Source organism: Lissotriton vulgaris, chromosome 8, assembly GCF_964263255.1.
Source record: "Lissotriton vulgaris chromosome 8, aLisVul1.2, whole genome shotgun sequence".
In the NCBI taxonomy this organism is placed as follows: Eukaryota; Metazoa; Chordata; class Amphibia; order Caudata; family Salamandridae; genus Lissotriton; species Lissotriton vulgaris.
Genome location: NC_141696.1, coordinates 125,336,582 through 125,354,967, shown reverse-complemented (window position 1 = coordinate 125,354,967; position 18,386 = coordinate 125,336,582). Strand labels below are relative to the sequence as shown.

Sequence of the window (18,386 nt, the reverse complement as noted above, 5' to 3'; positions counted from 1 at the left end):
GTCCCAATACCACTATTTGTGTGCCTTAGGCATATGACACCACCTAGAATCCGAATGAATTGATGAAGTCTTGCCAGTGGGGTGACCAAAAAAGTGAGATTGAAAAGAGTAGGGCTCGAAGAAGAGAACCTGTGGCACCACACATGGCAGGCAAAACTGGTTCGAAATGCATTCTTACCTTGCACTTGTTGCAGTCTTACCTTTAGGAAGTATTTGAACAAGCTGGGACAGACCACTTCTTCCTAGCTCCTAGCGAGGCGATCAATCAAGATGGCATGACTGACCATATCGAAGGCCGCCGAGAGGTCTAATAATATCAGTGCCACCTCCTTCTAAAATGGACCGCAGCTCCTCCAATATAGATACCAGCCCTGTCTCCATACTGTGTGCCCTTCTAAATCCATAATGTGTCACTTAGTCATCATCATATTGTGTACTTAGTCATCTTTGAAATCTTCCATCAGGAGTTGATTGTGTGCTATGCTGTCTTTGGTTTTACTTCTACTACAACCTGCTCCGGATTTGTTCCTAGCTTTATCATGAGCTAAAACTGCACTAACACGCCTTCAGAGAAAGTATAGACTTCCTGAGCAGGTGCGCTTCTTACTTATTTCAAACTCTCCTGTATCGGTCGTTGTTTTGGCTGAACAGAAGAACTACACCACTGATTATTATTCTTTTTGTGCCTCTGGACAAGGAGAACAAGCAGAGTGATCTATCTAGAATTCCAAATTCGTTATATAAGGGATAGTGGTAGACCACCAAAGAGGTTTGGTTGAAGTTCCTTTCAACATTGCATCTCATGGTTATTAGTCACAATTTGCAGCTACATTGTGCTGCAAGCCCAATCGCACAGCTATGAAGATTTTCGACATGTTTATTCAATGTTTATCCAATTTTTCCTGCTTTATTATCTTGAACACGATAACACTGTCCAAAGGCCCATATTGCTTCACATGAGGCAGTTGTGCCCATCCAGGCCTCTTACCACATCACGATGGGACTTTAATTCATGTTTGCAGCTAAAATCTCAATCCCAATGCATCTCGAGCTATTTTTGTGCCTTTCATCAGGGGAACCTGTTTAAATGTGAAAGACATAAAACCTATGTTAATCTACTGTATTTGAACACTGTAATGATTATACATAAAACCGTTCAACCATATTACTAATGCTGTGTGAAACAACACTACCCAATTCCCATTCAGTGATTGCCAAAACAACAACCACAAAAAAAATCGATAAAACAATCCCTCAATGTATACATAATGTTCTGTCCATCGCAAGAGTTTACCGCTAGCGGAGACCTCCCCCACTCCATCTTCGATTCTTAACCTGCCATTCTACCCATATTGGTAAATAAACACTCTACTTGCCTCGTGGTCTCTAAATAAACTTGTGCTAAAATTAATCCTAACCCATGCTATAAACTGAAGCTAATTGCGAGTAAACATCGTAGCCACTCACAAATTCATTGCTGATTAAGAAAGGTTACCTGCTTGTAATTCAAATGACGTTATGGCTGCTCGGTGCTCTCCTTTTTAAAGTTTACTATTTAACCCAAACTCCTCCTGAGCGGGCAATTTAAACATTTCCTCAGTGCTGATTTGACCAGTAATGGTAGTTCAGTCAATTAGGATTACTTCCGGCTGAACAATGCGAGATCCAATTCGCCCTTAAAGTCAGAACTCGGTCCCTCCCCTGTGACCTCAAACATTACATTTACCACAGGTCCTTACAGCGAAACCAAATAATAAAACCAAAATCGTGTTGTCAAAATGTGTCAACACGTTGTGTACCACTCCCTTACAGGGAAATCATTAGTACTCATGCAACAGATGAAAACATTGTACAACTTTGTTGAACACAGTTTTACATGTATTCAGGCAGTGTCTCCATCGAATTAGATATTGAAACTCAATATTGGAACTCAAATTGACAGTTCATAGGTTCTTATTGTTATCGCCAGCTCCATGAATTAAGGCAGCGTTATGCGTGAAGATGTAGCACAGTGTAGCTGCAAATTGTTACTTCTATCAACACACGTGCAAAGAGTTGAGGCACGGTCAACCCATTCTGCACGAAAACGGAAATAAATTGAGAAACAAGAAAAACGGATAAATAATGTGCAACGGCGACTCCTTTGTGCATTTACAATGAATAGCTTGCCTCAAACGCAGTGTTGCACCCGACAAAAACTATAGACCAAGCTCAAGATGAGCGCATCACGTAACATATTCACGCATTACTCATTATATAGTTTATACTATATGCTAGAACATCTGAACAATGTTCTAAAAATTACAGTAATAGCAAAGTGCAGTAGAGCCTACAATCACACATTCTGCAAGTACTCAACTGTCAGAGAATGCTGGTCTGGGGTGCTGAGACGTATGTGACAACTGGTAAAAACCTGTGCAAGAAGTCAGTGTAGTTTCGAGAGGAGGAGGGTAACTAAAGGAGAAAATGATGAAGTATGTTTTTTAAAATCTTTTTTGTGGCATGTTCACTTATTGCTTAATGGTGAAAATGATGTTACCCCACAACTGAACTAGATTAGATGGTCAAAATCGGGACAATTACGATTTTGGAATAGAATGTATGTAAAAACTGGCCAAAGTCCAAAAATATGAGGCAGGGATCAATAATAACATTGACAGATGTTTTGTTCCCTTATGGTTTTTAATTCTGACTACATATTTTGTTTGAAACAGTATATCCTCCTACATACTTCTAATAAAACAGGGAAAATGACTTCTAGCTTAAAGAACTATGAGAACTGTTAGTTTTGTCTCTGTCCCACATTTATTGGAATATTCGGTGTGTCGTCGTTGAGCATAAACCATTTAAATTTGACCTATGAAATTATCTTCAGCATTTTTACTGAATGTGAAAGCATTTTCATTTTCGTATCTTTACTAATGTGTTTACTAGAATATGTTTATGCGTGTTTATTTGGTGTAAAGAAGGTCTTTTAAAGTGCCATGTCTTAGATAGTGGGGGTCCTGATACTGTATCTAGTATTCTGTGCTCTGTGAGCCTTAAGGCACCAAGTTCAACATGCTTTACTCCACTCACTAAATGTAGTCCTCTTTTACAGGGAGCTGAACACAAAAACGCCTTTAAAGTTTGTCCACACATCGTTTCATGGAGTCGGTCATGACTACGTACAGTCTGCCTTTCGGATATTTGGATTTCAACCACCTATTCCAGTTCCTGAACAAATGGATCCAGATCCTGATTTTTCAACTGTAAAATGTCCAAATCCAGAAGAAGGAGAGTCTGTGCTGGTATGTATTTATCTAATGTTTTGCATTGTTTCTTTAAATGATGCTTAAATATCTTGAAGATTGAAACAATGACAACTTTGGCTATTGGGACTTTTGCAGGCTATCACTGAAATTAACACAGTCGCACTTTAAGATATCTGTTAAATTTCGTTTCATCTGTGGTTAAAAATAGGTTTGAATGATTTGTTATAGGATTTTTAAAGCTTACTACTAATACTACAAAAAAGCTGTACTTGCACTGGATTAAAAAAAAAATGAAATAGTTGAGAGAAAAAAGACAGGGATTCAAGCTTCTTGCAGAAAGTCAAACGGGTCGGCATAGATACAAATAGATGTTGCGTGATCCATTGAAAGACAACTTGGTAGGCGAAAGAACCGTCCCCCTTCAAGCACTACTGAAGAGTAGCAAAATGTATTAGAAGGCAGTTGAGCACAAAAGTGACTTTGCAATAGTTTAGGGCTGGAAGCTGACAAGGCACAATACACAATGTTGAGTGCCATAAATGTAAATCTTTTTTCCACATTGAGCCATAAAAGTGTAAAGATGATTGGAAACCAAAAAAGGTGACTAATGCTAAAAGCAAGCTAACCGATCCATTTTGGGTAACTCGAAACGTAAATATTTTAAATCAGTCAAGACCATAAAGACATTTTCAATACTGTGAGTACATTAAAGACCACTTCCACCAGACACCACCATCTGCCATACTTCTATCGCACGTCATATGTAAAGGGAGTCCTTTTGAGCAATACTTCCCAACAGATAATTATATTTTGGATATTTACACTTCACTTTAGTTTTCTAGCAGACTTCTACCCAAGAGGCTTGTTTCAAGAGGAGCTTAAGCCATGTCTGAGTCATATAACAAATGCCTTTTAGACCTGGTTTCTGTGGAAAATTGAGGCTTTTCTCAGATGATGCTCACAAAAAAAGCAGCTTCTGCTTATATCCGACTGCATAAACGTTTTGACAAACTCTTTAGAACACAGGAAAGGAAGATTGCTTCTGTGGGTCCAAACGTTCAATTGAAAGGAGACCATCTTCTTAGGTAAGGGCTCTAATATCTCCTCAGGACCAAGGAAAAAAGCAAAATAAGATGTTTTACATTCAAAGAACAAACCACTTCTGGAGCGGTTTCAAACGAGGAGGAAGCTTTGTAAAGTGTTCTCTCATAATCCACTCAGAAAAGTTTATAAGACAATTTCAATACATGTCAATCTGTCTCATGCAGCAAAAAAGTCACACCAACTTTCAATGCCATTCACACAAAAAATGTCAGCCTTATATCCTCTGTCACATTCTCCACCGTTTTAGAATCTTCCCACTATATGCTTTCCTGTAATAGTAATACAAACGATGTTGGATTAAGCCCTGATCTCTTGACTGGGTGAGAGTATTCTGCTTAATTCAGAAACTCTGTCCATCACCACCCCCTGTTTAATTATTTTGTCCACCATAAGCGTGGAAGGGTATACTCAGACGTAAGTCCCTTGCTCATTGCACCATCAGGATTCAAGCAAGCCGGGCCGAAGACGGCTGAAATGCCAGAAACCGGTCCCCGGAAGCTTGTTTCCTTCCCAGTGAAAGAATTGGCTTGGTAGTTTGGTTTGCCCTGTTCCCATGATGCACTGGGCCAGGGACAGACTAATTTGCATATAGCCAGGTTCTGAGCTGGGATGGTGCAGTGAGCTAAAAAACGGTGTTGGATTAAGCCCTGATCTCTTGACTGGGTGAGAGTATTCTGCTTAATTCAGAAACTCTGTCCATCACCACCCCCTGTTGTTTCATTATTTTGTCCACCATAAGCGTGGAAGGGTATACTCAGACGTGAGTCCCTTGCTCATTGTACTATCAGGATTCAAGCAAGCCGGGCCGAAGACGGCTGAAATGCCAGAAACCGGTCCCCGGAAGCTTGTTTCCTTCCCAGTGAAAGAATTGGCTTGGTAGTTTGGTTTGCCCTGTTCCCATGATGCACTGGGCCAGGGACAGACTAATTTGCATATAGCCAGCTTCTGAGCTGGGATGGTGCAGTGAGCTAAAAAACGGTGTTGGATTAAGCCCTGATCCCTTGACTGGGTGAGAGTATTCTGCTTAATTCAGAAACTCTGTCCATCACCACCCCCTGTTGTTTAATTATTCCTGTAATAGTTGACAAACCTCACATTTTGACAAATACTCTGTTGATGGCAAAAACATCATTGATGTCAGCGTAAGGTCTGTCAAAAAAGTCCCAGGAGCACCATCAATGATTATACAGATACACTAGCTAGGATCCCATCAATGAGCACTACACTGATTCCAGTGTTTACACTGTTGACAACTTCGGTTGTGACACAACCGTAAGTCACGGCAAAGACACTGTTGATGATGAAGCACTCATCAGTGAGACATTCCGCTGCTACAGCAATAATTGTCATTTTGGGAAAAAGTATTCCATCAATGCTGCTGCCAAAGAATATGATGCCCAGCACAGACTGCTTGTTAGATACAAAAAGCTTGTGAAAGTAAAATGGCCCGATTTTAATGAGGCTGAAGATACTTTCCCATGCCAGCAGAGACAGATTACCAGTGTGACAGTCCAGATATCTTTGCATGCCTCCCAGAAAGCTTTTGCAGGAGAATATTGGCCATGGCTCCAATTTTAATCAGGGAAGCACATTGTCTAGCTATTTCAGGAAGATATGAAAGACAAATGTCCTCCGATTTTTCTAGAGCTGATTCGCTTTGCATTAAATGTCACCCATAGCTGGATTCAGGTAATTATCTGGAGGAGGCTACATTTGACATATTTTAGGCTGGAGTTCCTGAGCAGGATCTTGTATATGCTTTTGATGCGTAGTGTTTCAGCAAGCGCTGCATCGGATTGGGAAGGCAGGCAGCCGGGCATTGGCCGATGGGCCAGTGCCTAAGGGTCACCCAGTGGGCTGGATTTTGCTAGCTCTATCAAGCGGCCCACAGAGCCTTACTGTCTCTTCCCCGCCCAGCCACTGTAATTTGGCACCAGCGTTATGTGTGTGGTGTTGTTGGCCTGGGGCAAGGTCGGGACGCCTCAGGGCGGGGAAGACCTAGTGCGGGGGTAGGCTTGAGGAGCAGCAACACAATAAGGCTACATACTTAGTAGGCTTGGAAGTGACGTGCCACGAGCGGCAGTCCTCCTTTTATTAACCCCTGCAGGCCACGCCTGGCCTACGGATGTGGTGGCTGCAGGAACATCGGCAACTAGACTGCCAACCATTACATCCCTATCCAACTCAGTCCTTTTGTTATAACAGTTCTTTACGTATAATTACAAATGTTATTCATCTCAGCATAGACAAAATACAGTACTTACGTGAACTTCAGTTAGAGAACTCCGGACCTCTTCAGCAGACATAGTCTCTCAGCCTTTGACTCGGGTTGGGGTTCGATCTTAGGCTGTATCTCTGGGTGCCGGTGCGCCCCCTCCGTGCTGTGTCGGCCGGAGTCCTCGGAGCAAGCTCCCTGTTGAGATGAGAAGTTCACTTCTGGGGCCTCTCCGACTTGGCCACTAGCTGATTCTTCCGCCCGTCCTTCGGGCTCAGCGGCGGTCAGGGGGCTTGTGTGGCTACTGGAGGTCTCTCTGCGGTGTTCTGGCGGGACTTCCTTGAACCACGAGATGTTCCTTGATACTTCCTCCACTCCATTACGCGCGGTCACCATGGTGCCGCGGTTGGCGGTGACAGTCCACGTGCCAGGCTCGTAGTCTTTGGGGAATTTTCCTCCCTGGCGTCGATTTCGCAGAATGACTGTCGCTCCCTGTTTCAGCCTTCTTGGGGTTGCGCAGCGTCTGACGCTGGCGTCTTGTTTGTGTCGCTCCCTTCTTGCTTGCGCCTCTTCAACCTCCGGTGGAGGTGGTGACCACCCCGGACAGGTAGGGAGTAGGTCTCGGCGGGGGCCATGGTACATTAGGGCCCACGGGCTTCGCTTGGTCGTACAGTGATGGGTGTTTCGGTACTCTCTCAAGAACTCATGGCGTCTCTGGTCCGTGTCCACTTGTTCCACGACCGCTATGCGGAACATCTTGTTCAAAGTGCGCATGAATCGCTCAACATCTCCGTTCACCTGGGGCCACTGAGGGGTGATATGGCGGTGTGATATTCCTCGCTGTTGGAGGAATGTGGCAAATTCGGCCCCTTGAAAGGGGGCCCATTGTTGCTGCGTACTTCTTGAGGGAAACCATACATGGCGAAGACCTTCTCGAATACTGGCCCGACCTGATTAAAAGCCGTCGATACGACTGGTTCCACCACTGGATATTTTGAGTAGGCATCGATGATCACAAGAGTGTGTTTTCCCCCTGGGAAACTCCAAAAGTCCACGCTCACTTTGGACCATGGGACGGTGCAGGCCTCTTCGGTGATGACAGGGAGAGGTTTCTCTGGGCCGCTGGTCAGCTGGCACAATAAGCATCTCCTGACATATTCCTCTACCATGTCTTCGAGCTCTGGGAACCAGACTTTTTCTTGCATCCGTGCCTTCATCTTTTATTATTCCTTGATGCCCTCCATGGGCTAAATGGACTACACGGTGCTTGAGGCTCTGCGGGATCACGAGCCGGGGCCCTCTCAGCAGGATGCCCTCTCTAGTAGCGCTGAGTTAGTGACGGACCCTCCACATCCTTGTGAGGGTGTCCCGCTCCTCCGAGGTCCACGAGTTGGCCTGACGAAGGTAGTTGGTCCAGGATCCTTCTTGCACGGCGCTTAGTATCTGGGTGTAAACTGCGTCAGTGGCGGCAGCTTCTTTGACGTCATCCAGGGACATGCTCTCGGGGCATGCTGTCAGGGACACCAGATGGGCATATTGTTCGATGTCCTCATCGTCCTCTTGCTTCTCCGTCCGAACTGGGTGTCACAAGAGGAAATCAGCTGGATTCTTTGCTCCTGGGCGGTACACCACCTCCATTTCGTACAGTTGCAACTGGACTGCCCAGCGTTCAATGTGCGTGGATGGGTGCGGTGCAGTCCCCTTGAAGAGGGGAACGAGAGGCTGATGGTCGGTGACCATGGTGAACGGTCGTCCATGGAGGTACAGATGAAAATGGTTACAGGCCCACTTGATGGCGAGTGCTTGGCGCTCAATCTGGGCATACCTTGTCTCTGTGGGGGTGAGTGACTTGCTGGCAAACGCCAAGGCGGCCCACTGACCTGGTTCACGTTCTTGAGCCAGTACTGCGCCGAGTCCTACTGGGCTCGCGTCGACTAGCACCTCCGTTCTTTTTCCAGGATCGAAATAGGACAGCGTGGCCTCTCCTAGGAGGGCTTCTTTTAACCCCTTGGAACGTCTCATCCTCCTTTGGGCCCCAGTGCCAGGTCGCGTCTGCTTTCGTGAGGGCCCGCAGTGGCTCGCTCCGGGTGGCCAAACCTGGTATGAACCGCCCACAGTACGTGGCCATCCCCAAGAAGCTCCGCATCTCCGGCGGTGTCGTCGGTGCGGCGGTATCCTTTATCGCTTGCGATTTCCTCGGGTCCACTTGTATGCCTTCTTGGTTGAATACGTAACTAAGATATCGAGGGAGGGCTGGAAGAACTGGCACTTGTCCTCCTGTAAAGTGGCTCCATATTCGCTGAGGCGCCTCAGGGTGTCGCGTAGATGTTTGTGATGATCGGTGGCCATTGCTGAATGGATGAGGATGTCGTCACTCACATTCAGCACTCCAGGCAGACCTGATAACAGCTTCCGTATTGTGTTTTGGAATACTTTGGCTGCCGAGGATATCCCAAAGTTCAGTCTTTTGTATCTTTTAAGACCTAGGTGTGTGCTGAAAGTGGTAATGTATCTGCTGTCCTCGGACAGGGGCAGTTGGTGATACCATGCCATCAAGTCAATCTTTGAGAACCACTTGGATTTGTTGACATCCGCGATGATGTCATCCATTGTTGGTGTTGTGTCGTTCTCTCCTGATCGATTTATTGGGCAGCCGCATGTCGCTCCTGGCTGTTTTGGCTTTTCAGCGATAACCATCGGGGATACACACGGTGTCGGCCCGGATACCTTCTCGATGACTCCTTGTTCCTCTAGGGCTTCTAGCTCCTTCTCCACTAGCGGTCGCAGGTGAAAAGGAACCCTTCTGTGTCATAGGGCGACTGGGGTGACCAACTTGCCTATGTGGACCTTGCTGGGGTCACATTTGATGCACCCAGGGCCTTGGAATAGCTCAGGAACTGTCCGAGGAGCTCTTCTACCTGATATGCCCGGATTGGTCTCGTGAATGCGATTAGTTTCAGATCTTCTGCAGTGTGACTGCTCAGGAGGGTGTCCGCTTCCCTGTCGATAACATGGATGGTCGCTGTTACCTCAAGATCGTCTGCCTTAATGGGTACGGAGATCTTCCCTTTTAGCGGCAGGGGCGTGTCTGCCCCATACGCATAGATTCTGGTTTTGGACAGCACTACAGGAGGGCGAGGGCGTAGGCTTCTGTATTGCTGTAGACCCATGACGTTCACGGTCGCTCCTGTGTCTATGACCGCTTTTACCTTCGTTCCCGTGATCTGGACTAGGGCTTTGGGCTGTGGCCGGTGTCGCTGTTTGAGTTCCCTTGCGAAAAAAACTATGTATACCTCTTCGTCGTCGTCTTCTGATGAGTCTTCTACGGTTGGTAGGTGTTTTGCGGGTCTTCTCTGCAGGTGGTCAGTTGACGAGGTGTCTTGTCACTGAGCTGCGGAATGGCCCTCGTTGGTGGCTCTGTCCTCGGAATTCTCGGTTCTTATTGCGCCTTCAGCAGACTGATGCTAAATGATTGGGTATCCCACAGTTGGTGCCGGTCTTTCTTTGGGCGGGACTGTCTTTGGCGGCATGTGGCTGATGGCCGCAGTACCCACATCTTGACCTGGAGGCGTCTCCTTTTGGTCCTCCTCTGGGCCTGGTTCTCACGGCATAGCTCGCTCTGTCTTGATGGAGTCAGGCTTCCCGTGGGACTTGGTTAGGGCTTGATCCATTACGTTTGCCCTTGCTGCGGACAGGTCGTGTGATCTGGCTAGTATTAGTGTGTCTTCTAACGTAATTTGTGGTTTGCGCAGTATGAGACCTCGTAAGGTCTTGTCGCTGCATCCCTGAATTAGTTGCCTCCTGATTTCTTTTGGCTGGTCTTAATCAGTACACGTGCTGGCCAGCTCCCGGAGATGTGCGTAGAACATGTCCATCGATTCTCCTGCCTTCTGGCGGGCTTGTCCGAGCTTAAAAACTTCGAAATCTGGGTTCAGTTGCGGGTCAAAATGGCCATTTAGCGCAGTGACTGCCACATCATAGTTGTCTGCTGCCCCGGATGCTGCGTGTTGGAATGGAATGCGGGACGCGGCTTGGTCGCCGTCCCCCATTGCGTCCGATGGTGGGGCTCCTGGGTGTGTCAAGGCTGGTGGTGTGCCACATGCTCTGGCAGGGCCTAGGGTAGGGTAGCGCAGGACGACCCACGTGGCGCTCTGAAACGCTTTCAGTCTTTTCCTTTTATACTGAGGTGTGCTGGTTCCTCCTTCGGTCTCCTTACTTGATTGTTCTTGTGGTTCCTTTCCTTTCCTCTCTTTCCTTTTGCCAATGCTTTTTTTCTTTCAATTTGGGCACAAGAAGTAGCAGCAATGAGTCTTCGTGGCAGCTCTGAGTTGCAGCTGACCCCCATTCATCAGGGAGGTGTTTCAGGCAGCTTTGACCCCTGGGTATAGCACAGACACGCTGCAGCTCGAGGCGGGGGGTGGTCAGGATGGTCAGCCCGTCACAGGCGAGGCACAGTAGGGCAGCCTGACCGGTCGCATGATGCTCTTGATGCTGTTCGCATCACACGCGGCCGGTGGTGGAGCAGGGGCGGGTGCGCACACGCTGCCGACGGCGGGCAGCCTTTCTCTACACGCGGCGCACAGCTGCGCCTACGCGCACAGGAGTCGGCCGGTCCAGCCGAGCGTCGCATGGTAAGAGCGATGGTCGGGCCCCCTCCGCTTGTTTCCAGTGTGGTGTTGCTTGCCTGGGGCAAGGTCGGGACGCCTCAGAGCGGGGAAGACCTAGCGCAGGGGTAGGCGCGCGGAGCAGCAACACAATAAGGCTACACACTTAGTGGGCTCGGAAGTGACGTGCCATGAGCAGCAGTCCTCCTTTTATTAACCCCCGCAGGCCACGCCTGGCCTGAGGATGTAGTGGAAACCTTCGCAGGCCACGCCTGGCCTGAGGATGTAGTGGCTGCAGGAACATCTGCGACTAGACCGCCAACCATTACAATGTGGTGGCAGGTTCAGAGAGGGAATCTTGCAGAAACGTCCCTAGGCCAGTATTCTGGCTGTTACAGACTTTAGCAAGGCCCCCGTGGGGCCAGGGGAGACGCTCAGAAGCAGTGTCCCACTTCTCTGGTGTTAAACTGAGGCGCCTGGCTGGGAGCAGGTTATGCGGCTGTTGGGCACTATCACCTTAACTCCCCTGGAGCAGCAGCAGCTCTGTGCTTTACTTAACCCCTCCCCTGCCAGGCCATTGCCCTGAGGCTATACTTGGCTGGGGAGGTGGAAGAGCAAGTAAATGGGCCCACTGGGGGCCTGTTGTTGGCACCTCTGCTCCAGAGCCTTTTTAGTCCTTGGCAGAGGGGGAAGAGCGTATTTTTGCATTGGCCTCACTGTGAGGCATCTTTCACAGAGAGAAAACTTGAGAGGATGGTAGGGTCAGAGTTGCTGAATTTGGAAATAGGTTAGAGTCCCAGCCTTAGCTCAACATCCTGTGTTTCTGGACAAATGACTTAATTACCCAAGGCCTAAAATAAAAATGTATTTGAACTTCTGTAATGTGAACTTCTGTCATTGCCCAAGGCCTAAAATAAAAATTTATTTGAACTTCTGTAATGTGAACTTCTGTCATTGTCCTTGGGCTGAGTTCACACTAAAAGTACAATACAAATTAATCTTCTGTTTGCTCATGCTTTAAGAGTCTGCAAAGGCTGAAATAGTAATAAAAGAAGATTCTTTATACAATACTTTCAAAGTCAAAGTCAAAAAGGCTTTATTTTGATAATAAAATTATCATAAAAGCAGCACATAAATCACAATACAATAATTGTAAAATCAGAAAAGCATATGTAAAACATTCACACAGATTTACAAAGCAGTTCATTAAGGAGCAACTAAATTTTTTAAAAAGGAATTAAACAGTCAGTTTTAGCCTTTTGATACGAATGGACCAAGCCCATGATAAAAATTTGGCTAAAACACAAGCATAGGTGGCACGGCTATCAGACATTAATATCCTGATTGCAGTCACATGGCTCTTGGTACCCTAGCTGCCGACATAAATTTTTTTGCCAAACCCTCCTAGGATTTGCATACTCTCTGCACTCGAACATAAAATGGGCCAATGACTCAGGTTTGATTAAGCACGCTGGGCAAAGCTCTTTGGTTTGTACGTGTGATTTCCAACTCGAAGTAAAAGAATAAAGGGGAAGGGTTCCTGCTCTAAATTTAAAATATAGAGCCCTATCAAAGGGTTTTTCAATAGTGTCAAGATACACTTCCCATTTGGGTTGGTCTTTAAACTTCAAGAAATCCTCCGTAAGTCTGCCCATAGTAATACTAGTATTTCTTTTTGTGGAGATCCAGTCCCAATAGAGTTTCTTGAGCGTTAGCTTCGGGGGTGAAGTTCTATTTATCCACGCTTCATTTAGGCCCAGATTGGCTAGCAGCAACTTCATGTCTCTTAACCATTTAATTTTGTGCCACCCTGGTAGTGACATGATTTCTGCAAGGCCTTGAGCATATTTGCTGAGTTCCTCCACACGCCACAGCCGCGCCCATAGCAAGAGTGGACGAAATTTTGCGAGGTCATCAATTTGTCGACATCCCAGGTCCAACATTAGCGGGACCGTGGGAGTTCCCTGCGATAGAGACATAATCACTCTACAAAATTTCATCTCGGATCTTGGTAGAGCATCGGAAATGGATGACCCCCAGAGTTCGGCCCCATAGAGAGCAGAGCTGACACCCTTGGCTGAGTAGATCTCTAAGACTGTAGCTATAGGTCTTATTTTACAGGAGCGTTGTTCTTTCAAAAGAGCTCCTGTTATTCTCTTATGGGTTAAAAGCATTTTGTCCAAGTGTGGTGTCCATTCCATTTTATGTGAAAGGCGTATCCCAAGATAGTCTAAAACTTCTACCCTCTCCAGCGGTTCAGCATTCAAGATAGGAGAGCGGACTGGTTTTTTGGGAGGATTCAAAACAAGATATTTTGTTTTACTTGTGTTAATTACCAGGCCACGATTAGCACAGAAAGATTGAAAGTTATTTAAGAGTCTCTGGAGACCTATTGGGGTTTTGGATATTAAAAGTGTATCATCCGCGAAGAGGAGGGTTGGTATGCGTTCGCCAGCCAGGGATGGTTCATCTGAGGGATGTTTCCGAAGATGCTCAACCACCCCGTTGATGTAGAGGGAGAAAAGGGTGGGAGCTAACACACATCCCTGGCGGACACCTCTCTCTACCGGGATACTATTAGTTTTTTCCCCCCCTGGGCCCCACCTAATCTGGGCAAAACAATTTTCGTGCAACCTAACAAGTAATACAAGCAAGTAATGCGGTAACCCCATATCGGCCAGTACGCTCCATAAGGTCTCCCTAGGTACAAGGTCAAAGGCAGTCTTTAAATCGATAAACGCGAGATAAAGACTGCCCTTGCCTATAACCACAACTTTCCAATAGACCATCATAAGCCTAAAAGCTTGCTCGATTGTCCCAGTTCCCACTCTAAAACCCGCCTGATAGTCGGTAAGGATTTTGTTTTCTTCTACCCAATTTAGAATTCTTAGCAGTAGAACCTTACCAACTACTTTTTGGCTGATGTCTAACAGGCTAATGGGCCTATAATTTGACGGATCTTCCCTGGGGCCTTTTTTATAAATAGGGACCACCTCCGCCCCCTTCCACGAGGAGGGGACAGGGGCGCCCCTACAGATAGCAACGAGTAGGAAATGGATCAGTTTTCCCCACTTTGAAGTATCTGATCTTAAAAGGTCACCAGGGATACCATCCGGGCCAGCCGCTTTTTGGGGAATAATAGTGCCTATTGCATATTCAACCTCCTTGATAGTAAAATCAAAGTCGCTAGACTGGATGTTCCAGATTGGAGGGAGCTATGATGGGCCCACAACCCCTCCTTGAGAGTCGCACGTCAGCGGTTGGTCAGCTTGGCGGGTGTAGAGCTTGGAGAAATGTTTGACCCACGCCTGACTAGGGATATTACAAGTTATTAAATCACTATCAGGCCTGTTCCGAGCTCTAATAGTATCCCAAAAACATTTAGAATCCTTCTTGAAGCTAGCTTCTTTAAGAGTAGACCAGTAGGCCTCTTCCCACTTCTTTTTTGCTAGACCCAATATTCTCTTATGTTCTTTCCTGGCTAGCTGTATTTGGGGTTGAGATTTGCCTTTAACGGCCTCAATTAGCCGGGACTTAGCTTTCCTGCAAGCTACTGTATACCAGTCATGCATTCCCTTGGATTTATTCTGAGACATGGTCTTCCCTGCGTTGCCCTTTGCCCAAAAGACTTCCCCTATAGTCTTAACAGCAGCTTCAAAAATGGGTGTTGCCCTGTCCGCTGGCGTGACTAAGTCAATAGTGTCAAATTCTGTTTGTGAGGCCACAAGAACCACCTCTATGTTAGCAAGTTTGTCAGGGTTACTGGCAACTTTGTCCCACTTTAAGCGCCTTCCACAGGAGGAGACAGTGACCTTATGGAAGCATTTGGAAGGTGCTGACAGTGCTTCATTAGACCAGGGATTCGTGATTATTAGTGAAAGCGAGTTATGGTCGCTCTCGACAGTCGGTATGACTGTCATGTCTTCGACCCTGCTCCAAAGCCCCAGGTCCAACAGGATATAGTCAATCCTTGATCTATGACCAACCCTGTTGAACGTCGGGGCGCCCATCCGGTCAGAAGGTGTACGGCCATTGGTGGCTCTTAGCCCAAATTCTAGAGTCAGTGCATTTAGCTGTACTGCACTGCGGGTCCAGCACCTGATCGGAGGGATGGAAAGTGAAGGGATGCCCCATCTACTGTCTTCTTCGCCCAAGTTAGGGATGCCGTCTAGGGGGAGTGGCTCATAGGTGCAATTAAAATCACCTGCTACTAGGGTATAATCAGCTTCTTTACAATCCCTGAGTTGCACCTCAAGATCTGATAATACGGGTGAGGTGTACCCATTTTTTGTGCCTCTAGCATAAACATTGTAAAGATCTAGAGACAAACCTCTACATGGATTGCATAGTAGAATGCCTAAGATATCTGGATTATTTATCTGCTTAGATGTTATTCGGCAGTTCAGGGAAATGCTTACCCAAGTGATGAGACCCCCCGATGGACGCCCCTTCCCATTCATGGGTTTCGCTGCTGGGATAAAAAAAGTGACGAACCCAACCCGGTGGAGTGGTTCTGTACTCCAGGTCTCTTGAAACATACAGATCTTATGTGCTTCAACCAGATCACTCCACTCAGGCAGATCCAGTTTCCTATGGATGCCCGCAAGGTTCCAACTAAGGATTTTGGTTTTATCCTTAGTGGTTTCTCCTCTAGTACCAACAGAATCTCTAAGACTAGGGGATTCTATACATTCCCTCTCTAAGGCAGGGGATGGTGACTTAATCAGGCTAGTGGCTGTCGCAGTTGGGAAGTTCGGACATAACGGGTAAGACATGACTGGTGAGCCCTCCTCCTCACCCCTATTGATGGCAAAATGCATGGGGAAAGCTTCATCAGAATTAAGTCAGTCCACCTCTTCCAATGCACTGAATCTATTCCAGTGGGCAAACTGAGATACAAAGGGGTCAAAAGGAGGAGGTGGACCTTGCCATTGTTGCTGCCACTGATGGGTAGTATGATGTGGCGCATGTATGTACCCTCTATTTATTGGAAAGCTGAATTGAGGGGGATATTGTCTTGGGGGCATAGGTAGAAAGTAGGACAAGGGAAGTGGGTGTATTTGAGTAGCCGGCCCACTATTAGGTGAATTGCAAATATAATTCACTACCCCTATATCCCTAAAGTTGACAGTTATAACATCACCTGCTATGGTCTTGGTATTTCTACCCACCCAATCTCCTCTTCTAACTGCGTGTATTTCGCCACACATGTTATTAGGCAGTGGTTTGTGCAGGTGGAGCCACTGGGCACATTTATTTTTTAATTCGACAAGGGTTTCTCTTCTACCCTCCTTCAGTGGTGGCACCCCCGTCAGTACAACCACAAAGGGTGAGACTTCCGGCGGCAAGTTAATGGACTTAAAACGAGCCGGCCTTGTTTTAGGATCATGAGGCTTGTTTGGGGAAGTAGTTGTTGTCGAAGTGGTGGCTGAACTTTTAGGACCCTTAGCAGATTGATTAGGCACTTTTTTGGAACCAGAAGGTGTTTGGGACTTTGTAGTAGGGCCTACACCGCTAGGAGTTAGTAAAGGCGCAGGAGCTTTTTCCCCCCTTTGAGCCAGATGGTGCATTACTGCTCCTGGTTTATCAGGTATAATTTTGGCCTTTGCGGTGAAGTCTTTTGGTAGGTTACTATTGATGTTGTTCGCCGGGGCGCTACTTTAGTTTTCCCTTGTATCTGAGCGGACACGTTTCCACTTGCCTTATTAGTCCATTTAGTATTGATTAAAGATGTTAGTCTATCAATTTTGAACATTAAGGGCTTGATTTGAGCCGATATTGAAGCTTCAAGGTCTGATTTTAGGTCTGCTACCATATTTTCAACCCAACAAGGTATGCCTGATGTTGAAGTTGGGGCTGGTGACACAAGATTATGATTCCTGATGTTAGTTTTAGGTTTTTTCTTGGTCTTAGGCATATTCCTTGGTTCTGACGATGCGGGAATGCCTCCTTCCCCTGATTCTTGAGGACATTTATCCATGGTGGGCTCTGGCCTTTCAAGTGTTTGGCAAGCTTCAAGGTGTGGAGTGGCCTCTAGATCAACAAATGACGAATCAGACTCTAATTGAGAGACCGATAAGTCTAATGAGTTTGGTACTGTGAGTGTACCAGCAGCAGATTGAGGTAATGGAAGAGAACGATTGGTTACAGTTTGCTGGGGGGGGGTGAGCTTGCAGTTGCTAAAGGGCCCAAAGACGAGCGTTTAGCGTTCATAAGGTCCAAAGATACTCTTCGTTCCAGTAAAGAAATACTGTGATCGATTGTCTCGTTAACCCGGGATATAAATTGGTCTATAGGCCTGGTAATTTGGGCTACGGCCATCGCTGATTTAGTTTTACTTCTGGTTCTTCCAGGCATAACAGACATATGTGGAGACTTGTGAGGTGACTATAAGGGCAGTGTAAGGAGCCAAGAGAGGTGGCCCGGTCCGGTCACTGCCGGGCACTAACGGGCAACAACGGGCCCGCCCTTGGCCCGGGCTTTGCCCCGGGCTGCGACCCGCGCGCGTCCCGCGGTGCGCGTCACTGGGCTTGCTGATATTCTCCTGGGTAGAGAGGGGGCGTGGCACTGGGAGGGGGCGCGGCTCACCCGGGAAGAGGACACAGCTGAGGATGTTGTAGGCTGGTCCTCGCAGTCCCGGGGCCGCGCCTCTCGCCTCCTCTACGGCCTCGCGGCTGGAAACTCCTCACACCGGCAAGTAAAGCAAGCTGGAACAGATGACAGCTACTCCTGTAGTACGATCAGGGTTTGGCAGTAAGACTCCTCTGAGCGAGCGGCGCCCGCGAAGCGGGGGCCGCGAGGAGTAAAGAGCACTTTGGTGGGGGCGGGCACTGGGAGGGGGCGCGGCTCACCCGGGAAGAGGACACAGCTGAGGATGTTGTAGGCTGGTCCTCGCAGTCCCGGGGCCGCGCCTCTCGCCTCCTCTGCGGCCTCGCGGCTGGAAACTCCTCAGACCGGCAAGTAAAGCAAGCTGGAACAGATGACAGCTACTCCTGTAGCACGATCAGGGTTTGGCAGTAAGACTCCTCTGAGCGAGCGGCAATACTATAAATGCCCTGATTCCTTCTTGACATGGCTTTTCTGCCTTTGGTTAGTTTTTAACGATCTGTCATGTATCATTAAAGCAGCATTAGACCACATTTTAAACTCTGTTTAGCTTACGTTTATTGTTTAAAGTGCATATCGATCAGAGGAGGTGGAGTTGTGGCC

At 47.2% G+C, this 18,386-nt stretch overlaps 1 protein-coding gene across 1 annotated transcript in view; it reads left to right on the top strand.

The window, feature by feature from the left end:
• PGM2L1 (phosphoglucomutase 2 like 1) overlaps window positions 1–18,386 on the top strand; it is a 680,235-nt gene that overhangs the window by 353,839 nt on the left and 308,010 nt on the right. The window contains exon 7 of the mRNA XM_086933811.1: window positions 3,101–3,290. Within this exon, the coding sequence (XP_086789937.1) occupies window positions 3,101–3,290 (190 nt within the window). The remainder of the gene's footprint in view (window positions 1–3,100; window positions 3,291–18,386) is intronic.